The sequence below is a fragment of the Miscanthus floridulus genome, chromosome 14 (assembly GCF_019320115.1).
Source record: "Miscanthus floridulus cultivar M001 chromosome 14, ASM1932011v1, whole genome shotgun sequence".
Lineage (NCBI taxonomy): Eukaryota > Viridiplantae > Streptophyta > Magnoliopsida > Poales > Poaceae > Miscanthus > Miscanthus floridulus.
The window spans coordinates 77,842,171-77,858,599 of record NC_089593.1 but is presented as its reverse complement, the minus strand read 5'-3'; the positions used below and the strand labels follow the sequence as shown (position 1 = coordinate 77,858,599).

At 45.8% G+C, this 16,429-nt stretch overlaps 1 protein-coding gene across 1 annotated transcript; it reads right to left on the bottom strand.

Moving 5' to 3' along the window:
- Positions 1 to 6,754: 6,754 nt before the first annotated feature.
- LOC136503816 (CASP-like protein 1U1) lies at positions 6,755 to 7,723 on the bottom strand. Its single transcript, XM_066498774.1, has 3 exons — positions 7,542 to 7,723; positions 7,173 to 7,435; positions 6,755 to 7,047 (listed from the first exon to the last, which is right to left on the bottom strand). The coding sequence occupies exons 1-3, from the start codon at positions 7,721 to 7,723 to the stop codon at positions 6,755 to 6,757; spliced, it is 738 nt and encodes a 245-aa protein (XP_066354871.1).
- Positions 7,724 to 16,429: the final 8,706 nt, after the last annotated feature.

Here is a 16,429-nt window from a genome sequence, read left to right as displayed (position 1 = left end):
CTCCTCCGGTCTGCATCTGCAGAGCAACCTCGCTGGCTTGGCAGGTCTGAGTTGTTTGTCCTCAATTTGGTCCTGATTTTATCCTTGGTTGCCTCGATTTGGTGTTTTTTGGTCCGATTTTCTTATTGGTGGCCTCGAATCCCTTGATTTTTGTCTCCACAATATATGCATGTGCTCGGCTTCGACGCGGCCGAATCCCCTCCTGTCTGCACGGCGACCTCGCCGGCGTGGCCAGTAAAGAGTTGTTTGGTCTCAATTTTATCCATGGTTATCTCGATTTGGTTTTTATTCGATCTGGTTTCCTCGATGGTGCCTTGATTTTTGTCTCGATCGGATCCGTGGTGGTCTCGATTTGTAGCATACCATATGTTCGTGTTGCCTGCGTGGATTGTTGGGGGAGTCCTAGGCGGAGACGTTGCCTCCGAGCGCACGGAGGGGCCGGTATATCTGTAACCGTATGGCCAGACGAAAAAAATGTGACGAAAAAAAAAAGGCAGAAATTTTAGCTCCTAATTATGAGAAAGAGAAAGAAGAAGAAGAGATAGATAAACATCTAGACGAATATTTTAAAAGTAATCCACCGAAAGTTATTCGTACATCTAACAGCCTTTTGGTCAGATCAGACCGCTGAATGGCGTGGAAGGACAATCTCTCACGAGCTACTGCGGAAACAATTTTTAGTAACGGTCAAAACAAAAGCATATTTAAGGGATGGTTCCGTTAACAAATCTCCATCTCCATACTAAAAAATGTCCAGAGCAATCGTCCTCATCGCTTTGCTCGCTCCCCCACGCGCTCCCTCGCTTCCCCGCTCGCGCTACGATCCCGGCGATAGATCGCGTCGCACGATAGCTCGCTTCCCCTGCGACGATCCGGCATCCAATCGCCCCGTGTCTCGATCCCTCTCCTCCGGAAGGCAAGATCAATCCTTCCCCCGCGTACCCGCAGTCCTCGCTCTGCCCTTGCCCTCAGCCTTGCAGCGCGCGCTCGTCGCACCCACGCCGTCGTCCTCGCCGTGCGCTTGCGACGTGCACGCCATCCTGCCCGCTCCTCGTCGTCGAAGGGGAGCCAGAGCGGCAGCCCCAACACGGGCGTACCGGCCACCAGTGCGGCGGCGGAGGCGGCGTCCCCTCGCTTTCACGACCCCTCATCTCCTCCGCCACGGCGTTGGCAGAAGCGGAAGCTCCTGTACTTCTCTCCTACTTGGTGTCTTGGTAGCCCTGCCCCTGCCATGCCACATGTATTGCTGCCTCCGCCTCTCCCCTTCGTCCCTTTCTACTGCAGTGGGATCGGGTTGTCGTCTTGCTGCCTGTGCGTCGGGATAGCCGGATCTGGTGTTGCTACGGCACACCACGCGCACGATGAGCGTATGGGGCGCTTGTGTCGGCCTGCCCCGCACTGCCGCTTTGCCTAGGGCGAAGCACGCACGCACGCACGGGACCTGGGCCCGCTGATGCTGCGGACGGTGACGGCAGGCCCGTGGCTGCGGACGGCCGCAGCGGCTCATCCATCTAGCCCCATCCTGAGCCTGCTCGCCCCAGCCACTAGCCGTCCTTGTACTTGTCTCCTGGAGGATTGTTTTGGCCTCCATGCTGGCACCCCGTGCCTGCGATGGATGAGCAGGTGGTGGCCTCTGTTGGAGTCAGGCTAGCGATCTCTGTCCTCGTGCCTAAATTTGAATTGTCATGACATTATTTTTACCCTAAATGTCCATTCCTCTCCGTCACCACAGAGGCGTGCAATTTTTGTGCTCGGGCTGTAATTTGAATGATCGTGATATTATTTTTTTGGTATTATATATAACCGTTGCAATGCACGGGCATGATCCTAGTAGTCTAGCCTTGAAAATAGGTTTTAGTGGGATGGTCACTTTAGGACAACGGCCCGATAAAATAGATGTTCAGGTACGGTGGCCTTATGACAACCGCGCTGAAAATACGTTTTTAGATGTAGTTTCCTTGACTCAACCATCATGTAAACTTCTTCAATGCTGGTTTCGATAAGGCAACAGTATTTGCAAACATATTTTCTGGGGTTGTTGGCTTAAAAGAACCACCGTTCAAAATGTATCTTAAAGGCCGCCGGTTTGGTTCAAAGAGAATAGCGACTGAAATTCTATTTCAATTTTTAAATTTCAGCAATATTTGAAGTCTCGGTTTCACACCAAATTTTAGGCCCAATATTTCACCATTTCATTCAAAATACCTTCATACGTTGAGAACAAATGTATGCATACATTAAGGTACTAGTTAATATCACTACACCAGAACACCAGATTACTGTCGGTAAGAAGCCCCTATCACTGCCGGAATTGCTTATGGCAGAGGATAATCGGAAGTGATGGGGGCAGTGCTGGTTTGATGAAACAGTAGTGATAATACACAATCATTGGAAGGTGTCATGGGTTCGTAACCGTGGCAAGCATTGTGATCGTCTGTCGGATGTCAAAAGTGTGGATCTCCAGTGGCTCAGGTACTAAAAAACACAAGGGAGACACGACGCTTTATTCTGGTTCAGGTTCGGGCTATCGAGGCCCTACGTCTAGCAGTGAGGTGTTCTTCGTGTTCAGGGGCACCCAAATCGGGGGGTTACAATGGAGGAGAATGAGAGTTTGGCAGGGCATCGCTCGGTGCTATCCTACGGCTCGTCGGCGGTGAGGTTTCTTCCCAGTGAGTAAGGGACCGACCCTCTGTCTTGCTAGGTTGTCAGGGGAGGAACTCACTACCGTTCCTCTCGGTTGCTCTCTGGCCAATTATTCTCCTATCAAATCGGCCTCTGGATGTCTAATCTCTCGCCCTCATCCCTCTATGGGAGCCAACCCTTCCCTTATATTCCGAGGAAGGTCAGGAACAAGTTGGTTTGGGGGTTTTGGTCTATGGTCTTTGTGCGCCAGGTGCAGGAGGGTGCTGCCACGGCGTGGATGGGTCTCGGCTTCGTCGTGTAGGGGGTCAGAGGAGCAGCAGGAGACGCCTAATGTTGCTGATGTTGCCTGACACTTGACCATCAGGGGTTGTCTGCTGCGCTCCGGCATCCACCGAGTAAACCTTCTCGAGGCCTCCTTGGCTGCGAAGGAGCCCTGGCTCGGGGTGCTAACGAGTGAGCCTTGGAGCCCTGCGCCCCTGGAGTTGGTGAAGATGCTTGTCCTATTATGTCACGCCGTTTCCGTGACCCTGTCGAGGAATTGAACGGATATATATATGAATACATCATAATTGGATAAGTTACTAGGCGGAGATGCAGTCATTACAAGCCAAAGTCCCACTCTTATACTCTTATGGGGCACACCCATGACATAGTCCGTGTAGCTAACATCCCCTATTATGTATCTGAGTGCATCATTTAGGTATATCAACACATTAATTAGTGCAGTCTCTTTTGCCTCACAAGAACGAGCGCACAGACTACCAAGGATTGAACAAAATGGAGACACTACAAAGGCGCTATCTTCCTAAAGCAAAATGTAGACGATCATGCAATCCATGTGAGGTCGGACTTCAACATTCATAGTACTAGTGATACCCGAGCTGCTCTATGGCTTAAGTTAGAATGGCGTGGAAGCTATATGCAGAGTATGTCAAATCATGATACAGAACTGCAAGTGGTAGCAAAACATCATCAGCTTTCTTCAGGAAGAACTGACCAAAATCACACCTTTCATCATATTCCTTCAAAACCTTCTCAATCATGTCACCTTTTCCTTCGATACTAGTCCTGCAAACTCTTTTCCATGTGCTTGGCGGAAATTTGATATCTTATATAAGTTAGGGTGCTCAAATATTTATAGGGCCATCCAAATTAACAGGATGAGGACCACCACGGGTGCAGACAGCAGAACCATCATCCGAACATGAAGTAGATGCAGCACAAGTAGCACTAGCAGGAGGAGGTGAACTTGCAGAATAACGATCATCAACACGAGAAGCACCACGAGAAACAAAACAATCACCAGGTACAGGCACAGACAAGGTAGGTAGCATGTACCCTCTTGACTCCTCAGTTGAAAGTTAAACATAGAGACAAGAACAATTTTTACCTTGTCTCAGAAATAAATAAATGACTCAGTTAGAACTTAGTTACCATGTGTTTACAACCAAAAAAAGGGAACAGTTACATAAATACCAACCTCATGGTTCCCATTTCGTTGGCTAGGACCATATCCATCACCTCTAAGGTCTAAACGAAAAACTTTATCAATATCCTGGTTATTTATATAGGAACAATGGGGAACCTTGAAAGGTTTCAAGTAAAACCCATGCTTCAAATTGTAAACATATAGAAGCTACAAACAAAAAATAAAATATTTAGTTACAAACTTACTTTCATATATAGAAAATATACATAAACATGTACACAACAGACAACTAAACTAGCTACAACATAAGCTACTGCACAGGTTCAACATGAGTTATTACTAACCTACAAACACAACAAACATAATTACACACACCAACACAGAGAAAAAAACAGGGAAAGAAACTAACCTCAAGAAATATTGTGCATCCACAAATAGAAGGGCTCTCTCCCGGTTTCTCCACCGACTTCTTATCAATCTTATACACTCTACCACAAAACCTCATGTGATCTACCAAAGCTTTACACCAATTTACATTATGAATATATGCAACATCCTTAGTCCACAACACATCACCAATCCTGATATAGGAATCAGTAGGATACAAAACGCAATCAAGAAGAAACACCTCAGCACAAGATCATCATCAAGCCTTTTATCCTTTACCATCTTCTCAATATCAGCAATTGAAATTTTGGGTTTATGAGACCCATACAACCTCTCAGATAGTTCACTCCTATGAATATTTCCTGTCTGCTCATCAAGTTCTTGAGGATCAGAACCCACGCTGGGCAAACCAAGTACACAACTAATAGCAAACTCATTGATGCAGATTTCTTTGCCACCTCCAATTATCAATTTCATGGATTCTGTGTCAAATATATCCAACAACCATACAACAGAATCCCTAGAACCAACATCTGCATCTCCATCTGTGTCATCAACAACCCTAGCTCGCTTCTTCTGCAAACCAGACTTCTGGCTACCATGCTCTTCAGTACTCATCCGAATAAATAAACCATAAACAAAAATTGCACTCAGTTAGAGCAAACACTATACAGTAATTACAAAATCCAAAAATAGAATATACCAACTTACTAAACTATGCAAATATAAAATGGCTACAAATTTTAAAACCTTAGGTGCCGGCGTAGACTTCCCTAGAGTGGATCATTGCTAGAAGATAGGCATGGCTCGCCAAACAACGCCCGCTGGCGAGCCATCGCTAGGGCATGTTGCGATGACGGTGGCCTTACCTGCACGGCGTGCACAATGGCGAGGCGGTCGAGCGTGGTAAAGCGACGATGAACTGCTCGGCATACACCACAACAAGGCGGTTGCGTGACCTAACACAAGAGCAACCGCCGAATGGGGCATAGTTGGAATGCACACGAGACGGCGATCAGGTCTCGGCGAGGCGGCAGAGTGGCGGTGGCCCTTTCTATTTCTATTGAAGAAGAAAGAAAGGGGGCATGAGAAAAATAAACATCAGTTACAACCTGAACTAAACAAATTTACAAATAAGCCAGAATACAGAGTTACAACTATAGGGAGAATGCCAACCGCCGGTTAGACATCAGACGCCACAAGCACAAGATTGTTACTACAATAAAAAAATGGATATAACTATAATATCACACGAGCCGTAACTGATAACGGGAGCGGAACGATGAAACGGCACAGACAGACCAAATACAGTGCGCAAGTAAAGGCTGGAGCAGAACCACGTGAGCGAGTGCGGCCCAAATAGGAAAAGCCCAGGTTGGATAATATTCTATGCCCGCACGCCACGCATCAACCAATCGGCCCACCTCTTACGTGAGCACGCGCCTGGCCAGCCACCTCCTCACGCCTGGCCAGCCACCTCCTCACGCCTGCTTGCCCGCCATCACGCACGTGGCATCGCTCGGTCGGTCTTTCTGCCGTGTTCCAAATTATAAGCCATTTTAATTTTTTTTAGAGAGTCAAAGCATTTTAAATTTGACTAAAATTATTAAAAAATTTACAAAAATTTATGCATCAAATAGATATAATATGTAAATATAATTAATGAATAATCCAATAATACTTATTCGGTATCGAAAATGTTATTATTTTATTTGTCAAATTTAAGATGCTTTGACTCTCTAAGAAAGTTGAAATCACTTATAATTTGAAACCGAGGCAGTACTATAAAAATCTAATAATACTTATTTGGTATTATAAATGTTATTACTTTATTATATAAATTTAGTTAAATTTAAGATGTTTTGACTCTCCAAGAAAGCTAGAATTCCTTGTAATTTGGGACGGATGGAGTACGATTGAGCGACCGTGATAAGCATTAAGTTAATAATAATTTGACATCAAGATCAGATAAGATAAGAGAGCCTCTGTTTTTATCTCGCCCAGCGGTCCAGGCCATAAGATCAAATTAAACGACAGCACTGTCCCCAGTGGACACGGCAGAGTCAAAGGTGAGCTCCACCGGAGGGCTGGATTGGCCTGATCTGATCGCTCTCGCTGCCACGCAGGGGATCGGACAAAGTGCTTTAGTGTGTCGTGTCGTGAACTACATTTCCTTAATATATTTCTCTCTCCAAAAATTAAAACATTTTCCGAGATATTAGTACTTGCATTGCATCTCGTTGAACAGGTATAACGAAATCGAACATGAAAGCAAATATGCATTATTAGCAACCTTCACGTCGAGAAATACGGCGGGAAAGTAACAAGATGAAAAACACCACAATAAGACACCAGGGTGGCAGTGGCGAGCATGGCGAGCATGGTGGCGGCGCTGGCGGGCATGGTGGTGGTGGTGGCGGCGCTGACGGGCATGGTGGTGGTGGTGGCGGCGCTGACGGGCATGGTGGTGGTGGTGGTGGTGGCGGTGGCGACGGCGGTGGCAGAGGTGGGGGTCGTGGTGGCAGTGGCGGGCATGGCGGCTGCGGCGATGGTGGTGGTGACCTTGGCAGCGGCGGTGGCGGCGACGGCTGTGATGGAGGTGATGGTGGCGATGGTGAAGGTGGTTGCGGAGATGGGGGCGTTGGTGGCGCTTCCGCGACGATCTTCGCGACTCTCGTGGTGTACCCGGCGCCGGCGCCCGAGGCTAACGTGCCAAGGTTGACGAACGACGCCTTGTGGAGCTTCTTCGTCAAGCCTCTGGGCTGCCCTCGGCTCCCGCCGGCGCGAGGTCGAGTTGGCCCGCAGGACGTGATATCGTCGATGGCAAACAGCAGCGGTGCGGACGTCGACGTGAGGGCCAGCACCAGCTTGTCGATGAGCTCCACGGTCTTTGCCGCATTCTCCCGCCCTGCCACCTCCAGATAGATGGCCACGCCCTGAAGCACCGCCGTCGGCAGGTTGGCGAGCGCTGAGTACCTGCATGCATAGCAAGACACAGGACAGACATGGCATGCGTCTTCTTAATGCTGAACGGCCGGACAACGGAGATGGACGGAAGCATGCATGGCATGCAATTACTTACTTCAAGGAGCCGTAATCGCTGTACGAGACGGTGCCGCCGGGGGTGCCATCCTGCCGGTACATGCACTGCGTCGAGGTCGCTGTCATGATCGCTGACGCCAGCGACAGGGCGACTGTCGCGATGCGGAACACGATGCTGGCCGCCTTCCATGCGCTCCGGTTGCCACCGCTGCCGCCGGCCATGGTGGATGGACGGATGCGCACCAGATCCACGGATGACGGATCCAGAGCGGCCTAGCTTAGGTCAATAGCCATGGAAGTGGAACCCCCATATATCTTGGATTATCGTCACCAACCTTAAGCATCTCAACAGTAAACAATTGTGCAGCTTGATTTTGAATATCAATAATTATCCCACTTTTATATTAATTATCAGTGCGTTTTTATATGTTGCGGTAGTTACGCTATCTTGAGTTCTAAACAGGGTAGTTGGATTTGTATCCATTGGTTTCAAATTATAAGTTTATTAGTAGTATAAACGTGTCTGTTCAACTCATCTTGGGGTTGGACTTCGTATCATGTCTCAGACATGCTACTCTACTCCTACGAGTATAGGAAAGAACATATGAAGAGTATTATGGTATTATGGGAATATGAAAAAGTAAGTTGGAAGAAACGCTTGTCTCTTTAATATTAGATAGAGATAAGTAGTCATACTTTTCTAACTCTAACTAAGTCTATTTATAGACAAATGTAACACTAGATTAGTTTCATTTAATCTACCATGTAATAAGTAATGCAGAGTACACTTATTTGGTATTGGAGATATCAACATATATTTCTATAAACTTGGTCAACGTCATAGAAAGTTGAATTAGAACAAAAACATGAATTCTGCATAAGTTAAGTGATAAGGGTGAACTACAAGATTGAAGGCGAACTACCGACACTGCGTCTCGCAGACCACTCATAAAGGTTAATCGGCCGCACAGAATGTTTATTCTGCAACGAACGTGCATCATAGGAACACTTAAAGCACAAATCACCTTCTCATCTAGACCAGTTAATTAAGTATATAACTATGCCATATGTTTACAAATTACCAGTTTTTGCCATTACAAATGTTGTTGCGTGCCTCCATGTATACCGGTTAAATATACATTCATGAGTACAAGAGTAATAAATATATATTTTCATAGTTTAGCAATCAAGGAAAATATTCCCTTAATGAATCATATATGTTGTCAATGACGATTCAATTTTAACTATATCAGTACAACAATTTATGTATTTTGTAATTTTAGACAAATTTATTTATTTTTAAATACACACATATTTTAGTCATAAGCCCTCTCTTTTATAACTACTACAGAACTAACATTCACTGCCCAACACAGTTTTTTTTATCATGCTGCTGACTTACTAATACTACCATGCCGATGTGAAGGGTGGTTTGTGTAATCTCGACGAGAAAAGGTGTTGTTTATAGGGAATTATTGTATGATATGACATCTAGGTTGCATGCTTGCACTACAAAATAACTTATTCTGTAGCCACTTTGAGTTACTAGCTTCATTCGTGTGTATATACCTGCTTCCAAGGTGGGTGCCATGAGGGTGCAAGACGTGACCATGAGAAGGATGCAAATGGCAGCAGCCCTCAACGTATCAACACTCGCAAGTACTATTCTTGTGTTTCGGGATGCAAATGGCCTGATGCTTGTGCTCGTTTATATATTGTGAAATTGTTAGCGTAAATGACACATTAATTAATGCTGGCATATCTCAAAGCCAGGAATTGATATCCTTACTCGATCCTACGATACACCAAAATAGTAAATGTGGACCTATCCAACTCGCCAAGGAGATATATAAAGGAATATATATAATTTTATATTTGGCCCGTTTGAATCCTTGGAATTGAATTCATTCTAATAATTATAATTTTAATACAGATTAATTAAGTTAGTATAGTTGTATATATAGAATATATTTGTATATTTATTATTAGGTATACAAGGGACATACCTATATGTTGCATTTCTATTATAGGAAAGTGAGTTGAAGAGTTTGCTATAAGTTGGAGAATAGAATTATAGTATAGTGATCTATAGAATTCATTTCCATCTCCCACCCTATGAATTTGAGAAAGACTTATTTGTGAGCTTGAGAATGTTATGGAATGTCAAATTCCAAACTAAATAGCCTAATCCATTATATAGATTTCAATTCCTCCAAAATAAAGGGATCTAAACGACCCCTAAATGAAAAAGATATTAGCAAACTGGGGGCATAAACCGGCCTGGGCCATTTTCTGCAAGCGGTGCTGGAACGCTGCAAAAAAACTGACGTGGGCCTGTTTGGCAAAACCGGCATGGGCTGTTTTTTTTTTTTGGAATTTGCAGATATGTTCCAAATTCGGCAAAATTTGATTTTTTTTTTCTGCATGTATTTGATCCTCCAACTCAAATGCAATCTCCTCTAATCTTGTTTGCTGTCAACAAATGGCAAGGAATATCTATCCTCACCCTTGCTCATATCTTGAATGAAATCACCAGCATCTCATCATGAAAATACATTTCCTCTCGTCTGAACAGTGTTTTCCTCTCATAGTATTTCATCATAAGCGAAATTTTAGCGAAACCAACAAGGCCCCGTTGCTCATAGGACTTTGCTTTGGGAAAATTTTGAATGTGAACATGCTCGTGTCGCTCTGGGCAAAGGTCTGGCCACCAGGACTAGTGTTGCTGCCCCGGATTCAGTTGCTAGTCGCGGGCCCATAGGAGCAATCGGCGAGCACACCTGCTCACTAGTCCTGTGGAGTACCGGACTGCTCACTAAGGCCCTCTTTGGTAGGGCTTCACCGGCTCCGGCTCTGGAGAAGCTCGAAATCATGGCTTCACCGGCTCCGGCTCTCTCCAGTTCATTTTTTGTCTCGATTTCTGAAACGGCTCCTGCTACATTGTCGCTACAGTGAATTTGAGAAGGAGCCGGAGCCTTCGAGAGCCCTGCCAAAGGGGGCCTAAGACTTGAGTGGTGCAGGCCTTTCACAGGCCGGTGGGGATCCATGCTGTATGGGGTCAGTCGTTCAAGCAAACATTTGAAACTCTACGTGATCTAAGTGAACAGTGGTGACATGATGTCGTCTATCTATAGTCTATTTCCACATGTGAAGCTGACTGCAGCGGGACAACAATATTTTATGACCTCATCATTAAAGGAAAAACACGAGAAAAGGAACGGAGCTCCACCACTTGCTTGACCGCACAGCTTGTGCCACTCCTCCGTGTACACCAACGCAGCGTGGCTGGGACAGTGGGACGGAGGACACCGGCCGGCCCTGAGGCGGCTGCTTGTAGATGAGCGCAGGCGACGTTTTTAACTACATCCCAGTATAATGTAGGTAGCCGTTCTCGTGCACAGCTTGCAAAAGAAGACCCGCTGCAGAATATGTAATTCGCACCAATTATACAGGTTATACTCAAAAGCCGAGAACTGCTACGATACGAAAAACATGCATGCAGGGAACAAGTCATGAGTGCACTAATTAACAGCAGTAGAAGATTATGCATGCATTCTGTACAAAAAAAGGAGTGACGGAGTACGTACATCACTACCGGAAATAGCAGATTTCTCGAGTGCAAAAATATTTGTCGAGTGCATTATATTGGACACTCCAAACAATCTATTTGCCAAGTGCTGTAAAAAAACACACTCGGCAAAATAATGGCACCCGGCAAACAAACTCTTTGTCGAGTGCTAAAAAAAATACTCGGTAAAACATAGGCACTCGGCAACACACCGTCATGTGAACATCCGTCAGTTAGTGTGCCGGTTGTTAGGACTTTGCCGAGTATTTTTTTTTTGTACTCGGCTAAGAAATAAGTTTGCCGAGTGTTTTTTTTAGCACTCAGCAAATAAATAAGTTTTTTTCTCTTTTGACCTTGAAAGTTTTTCTACTCTCCACATACAACATGTGGTACTCCATGTTAAGATTTGGTATATTTCTGAATCTGTTTGCTATATTTAATTAATTTATTGCATTTCAAGGAATTTTTTTGTTATAAGTCAAATTCGAACAACAAGTGATTCAAACAATAGAATAAAATGAGTAGAAAAATGATATTGATGTTATTGAGTCCAGTGTGAGGCCTTGCCGGGGAAATAAAAAGAAATTTCGAACATCTTATTTAGGAAACATGACCATGAACGTGTGGCCGAATGGTTTTTAAATTCTAAAAAAGCAAACGAAGTCTGAAAATCATGAGATTTGTCAAGATCTGATGATATCATACGTGGAGGCTGTGGTCAAAAATTGAGAAGGTTTCGCACATAGATTGTTACATGTGAAATTTTGGTAAATTTTTGGATCTGTTTGATAATTTTAATTTATTAATTGCAATTATAGAATTTTAATTGATATAAATTAAATTTGAGTTGTAACTGCATAAAATAATAGAATAATATTCCTAGAAAAATCAAGTACATATTGTTGAGTGAATTTAGCAAGGTATTTTCAAAGTACATCGAAACAAATTGAGAAAAACACGTTATGCAAAAGAAGGAGAAGAAGGAAAATAAAAAAAATAGGGTTTGACGAGTGTCGTACCTGGGACACTCGACAAATCCCCTAACCCAGCCCCACACACGCACAGTGGTTTAGGGTTTGAAATAGAAAAAAAATAAATAAAATGGGTTTGTCGAGTGCCCATGATCTAGCACTCGGCAAACCTAGACTGTACCGCTCGGCAAAGATGGTGGTCTGCAATTCGCTACCATTCACCACCCACGGATCGCGATCCGTGTGAGAGCCTGCCAAATCAATCGGAGCCCTCCATTCCCACGCGATCCGACAGTGCCCGTCCAACCTCATTCCCCCCCCTCTCTCTCACTTATCCCATCGGTGTGTCTCTGGCAGATCTTTTTCTTCTCCCCCTCTCTCTCCACTGTCTCTCTCTCACTTATCTCTTCGCTGTGTCGCAGGAGCGGAGGGCGGAGGTCCGGTGGGCCGCGGAGACGAGTGGTGCAGGTGCAGGGGGCGGTGGGAGCGGCTCCGGCAGGCGGCCTCGCGGGAGTGGAGCGGCAGAGGTTCGGCGGGCCGCGGGGACAAGCGGCGTGGGCGTGGAGGTCGGTGGGAGCGGCTCCGGTGGGCGGGAGTGGAGGGGCGGAGGGGTGAGGCGGTGTCTGATGCGTGGGTGGATTCGGGCAGGCTATCGGCGGCGGGGCCTGCGACAGTGTGACAGCGTGGACGAGGACACCAACCTCTGCACCATCCACGCCAAGCGCGTCACCATCATGCCTAAGGACATCTAGCTTCCCTGCCGCATCCGTGGCGAGCGCGCCTAGGCTGCCGACCGGATAGGTGGTGCCACAGTCACTACTCGGTAGCCTTTAGTTTGTGGTCGTGTGGAAGGAATGGTGTAGCAATCTGCATTCTGCAATGTCTGTCAACCTCTTGTTGTCATCAATGGAAATCGCCTATCTTATGTGCCTAATCTTGGTGTTGTGTATGCGGACACGTGGCCAAAATCTGTACATTCTGGCACTAAAATGACCATCTTTGCCGAGTGTCTGCCCTGTGACACTCGGCAAAGAAGCCAACATCTGTTCATTCTGGGCCAGTCTTTGCTGAGTGTCCAGGATGTGACACTCGGAAAAGAAGACATGTTTGCCGAGTGTCAGGGCCGGGGCACTCGGCAAACAAGGGCATGTTTGCCGAGTGCCGAGGCCGTTAGACACTTTGCAAATGCGCTATGACCGTTTCTGTGCCGTCATGTTACTTTTTTTTTGCCGAGCGTCTGTTTCAGCACTCGGCAAAGTCTGCCCGATAAAAAAACACTCGGCAAAGAGACGTTTGCCGGCACCGTAGATGTCGAGTGTTGTTTGCTGAGTGTTACACTCGGCAAAGCCTTTGCCGAGTTTGCCGAGTGTTTTTTGGGCTTTGCCGTGTGTCTAGGGCACACGGCAAAGGTACTGTTTCCGGTAGTGCATGCATTTAGTAAGCGACACCTAGAATCCAATCCAATAAAAAATGCCAAAAAATATTAACGGAAGGGTGGTTGGGGTGGCCATCCGCCGTTTGCCTCAAATTCTGTTCCACTTTCAAGAACAATTCTTGTTCGTCGATCTTTTTCTCTCTCCTCGATAAAGACCAACAGACACAGTGCGAAGGGACGGGAGGATGTCCAAGGCCAGGTCATCGGTAGTGAATTCACCTTGGAAGAAATCCGCTGGGCAGATACGGAAATAAAAAATTTCAAGCCTGGGCATAGCTCCTCGTCGGAACATAGACGGCACAGTTTGAAAACCAAAGAATCTGCACACTCTTGCACATGGGAAGGCAGCAGGGCCAACAATGAACCTTCCTAGCACTTGTGTGTTGTCACCAGACACATCCACTTTCACAAAACGAAGAGCCTGCAGCATCCCGAGGACTTGGATGTCCTCCCTTCGCACCAGATGAGCCACTTCTATCTCCAGAAATGATAGGAGGAGAAGCGATCCAGGATTAATCCATGTGGGCAACAAACTAGTGTTACGAATACGAAGATAGGATAGGTTGCCTAGGGACTCCACCGAGCCTTCAAGATTCATTGAGGATCCTCTGTTGCGGCTACTGCTAGACGTCGGATTTTTTGCAGTTTGCCTAGGGACTCCACTAAACATTTGCAAATGCCCTCATCATCTCCTGCTTCCTTGTCAAATTTTAGACTAACATTGAGGATCCTCTGTTGCGTCAGATGGCCCAGCTCTTCGGCGCTGTGTGCAGAATCAACAACTGCACACCGCAGCATTTCTAAGGATGTTAGATTCCTCAATCCATCTGGCAGACATATAGTCCAATTAAGAGTCAGGAACATCAGTCGTCTTAACCCCAGAATAGTCGATGGCAATTCTTCTATATATCTTTCACCTAGGTCTAATGTCTGCAAAACTGTAGCTTCCCTATCTCTGATGGGAGCTCACCAGCATATCCAGTATTTCTTACACCTAGATACCTCAGGTGAAATATGTGTGCAACGAAACTCAAATTTGTAAGTTCCTCAAGACTGCAACCTTATACACGGAGAAAGGTGAACACATGAAACGGATGGCATCAATTTAATTATGGCATCACCGAAGATAGTAAGTGACCTTAGTTTTGACAAGTCCATTATTCACTACGGGAGACGCGCTCTTTGCCGAGTGCTCGGCGCTTTGCCGAGTGTCGAAACACGGGCACTCGGCAAACAGGCAGTTTGCCGAGTGCCGCACTCGGCAAAGCCGGCCCTCGGCAAAGGCCGTCTTTGCCGAGTGTCAAACACTCGGCAAAGAGGGACAGTCGGCAAACGTCCTATTTGCCGAGTGTCAGACACTCGGCAAAGAATAACCCTCGGCAAAAAACCTCAGCCGACGCCGGTGGCCCCTCCGTCATCCTTTGCCGAGTGCTGGCCATTAGCACTCGGCAAACGTGCTGTCTTTGTCGAGTGCTGCAAGCCTGTCACTCGGCAAAGATGTTTCTTTGCCAAGTTCCAATTCCGACACTCGGCAAAATATTTTTATTTTTTTTTATTTTTGTTTTCAAATTTTTTCTGTGGCATTTATACAGTACCTTGAAGCACATGTTCCAATTTGAAACTTTTCTATGACTTTTTGGTATATTTTTTAATTTTTTATGTTTACTTGAATTTTTCTCGAAAAAGTAAATTTGAACTGCAGGTGCATGAAACATTAGAATTTAGCGATTCGAAAAATGGTATTCATGTTTTTAGTGTATTTTGAGGCCGTGTGCAGGGACATTCGTGAAATTTCGAACATCTATTTCACGAAACATGACCACCAACTTGTTAAAAAAGTGTTTTTTAATTATATAAAATGCAAACGAAGTCCGAAAATCACGAAACTTGTCGAGATGTCGCGTCATCGCATGTAGAGGCAATGAAGAAGATGGCCACCTAGTTTCAGACTTGGAAGAAACACCTATACACGACGTATGTCAAGAAGAACATAGCACCAGATTTTACTGTCCCAGGCCCGATCTCAAAGCAGAAGCCCTATTGGGATGAGTTTGTACAGTACAAGACGTCGGAAGAGGGTGTGAGTCGGGTGATGAAGAACCAATGTAATGCCCAATTGAAGACATACCACCATAACTTGGGATCAGGTGGCTACCCGACTACCATTAAGAAGTGGAACAAAATGGAAGCAGACCTTCTTGCCAAGGGTATCACACCAGAATCACTCGAGTGGGGAGAGCGTGCAAAGAATTGGTTTTTCGCTCATGGGGAACACTGGACCAGGAGACAGGGAAGTGCGTTTATGGCGCAAGACTGCAAGAAGCAGCAGAAAGATTGTTTTATGCTCAGAGAGCTACTGCTAGTGGTGCGTTCAGGCCCAACAGAGAGAAGGATGAACTGACATACGCCATCGGGACTATTGAACACGGTGGCCGAACTAGAGGCAAAGGAAGTGTCTCGTGGGAGCATGGATTCCCTCAGGATAGACCTTCCTACAGAAGCAGCTAGAGAAAGAAGGAAGAAGAGGCACAGCGGCTCCAGTGGTTGGAGGAAGCGGTGCGTGAAGCATAGGAGCGGGAAAAAAACCTTGAAGCGAGAATGCAGAAGGAAATCAGAAGGCAAATGCAAATAGCAGTGAGTGCATGCAAGCAGGCATCAGAGTCAGAAATCAACATTAGCCAATCTGTTCAGTTGAAAAGCAGCTGCGCTTCCACGGACATACCAAATCAAGGGGATACAGGACTGCGCTTCCCTGTGGATGATGTCACTGAACCTTGTACATCGTGTGAGCTACACATTCCGAAGGGGAATTCCACAATCAAGGTGGCTATCGGTCTCGTTAATCCTATCGACCGAATCAAGACACCAAGGATTCATGGGAATATAATCCAAGAAGGATATGCTACCATCTCGGTAGATAAAGTGTTTTTTAATGATATAAAATGCAAACGAAG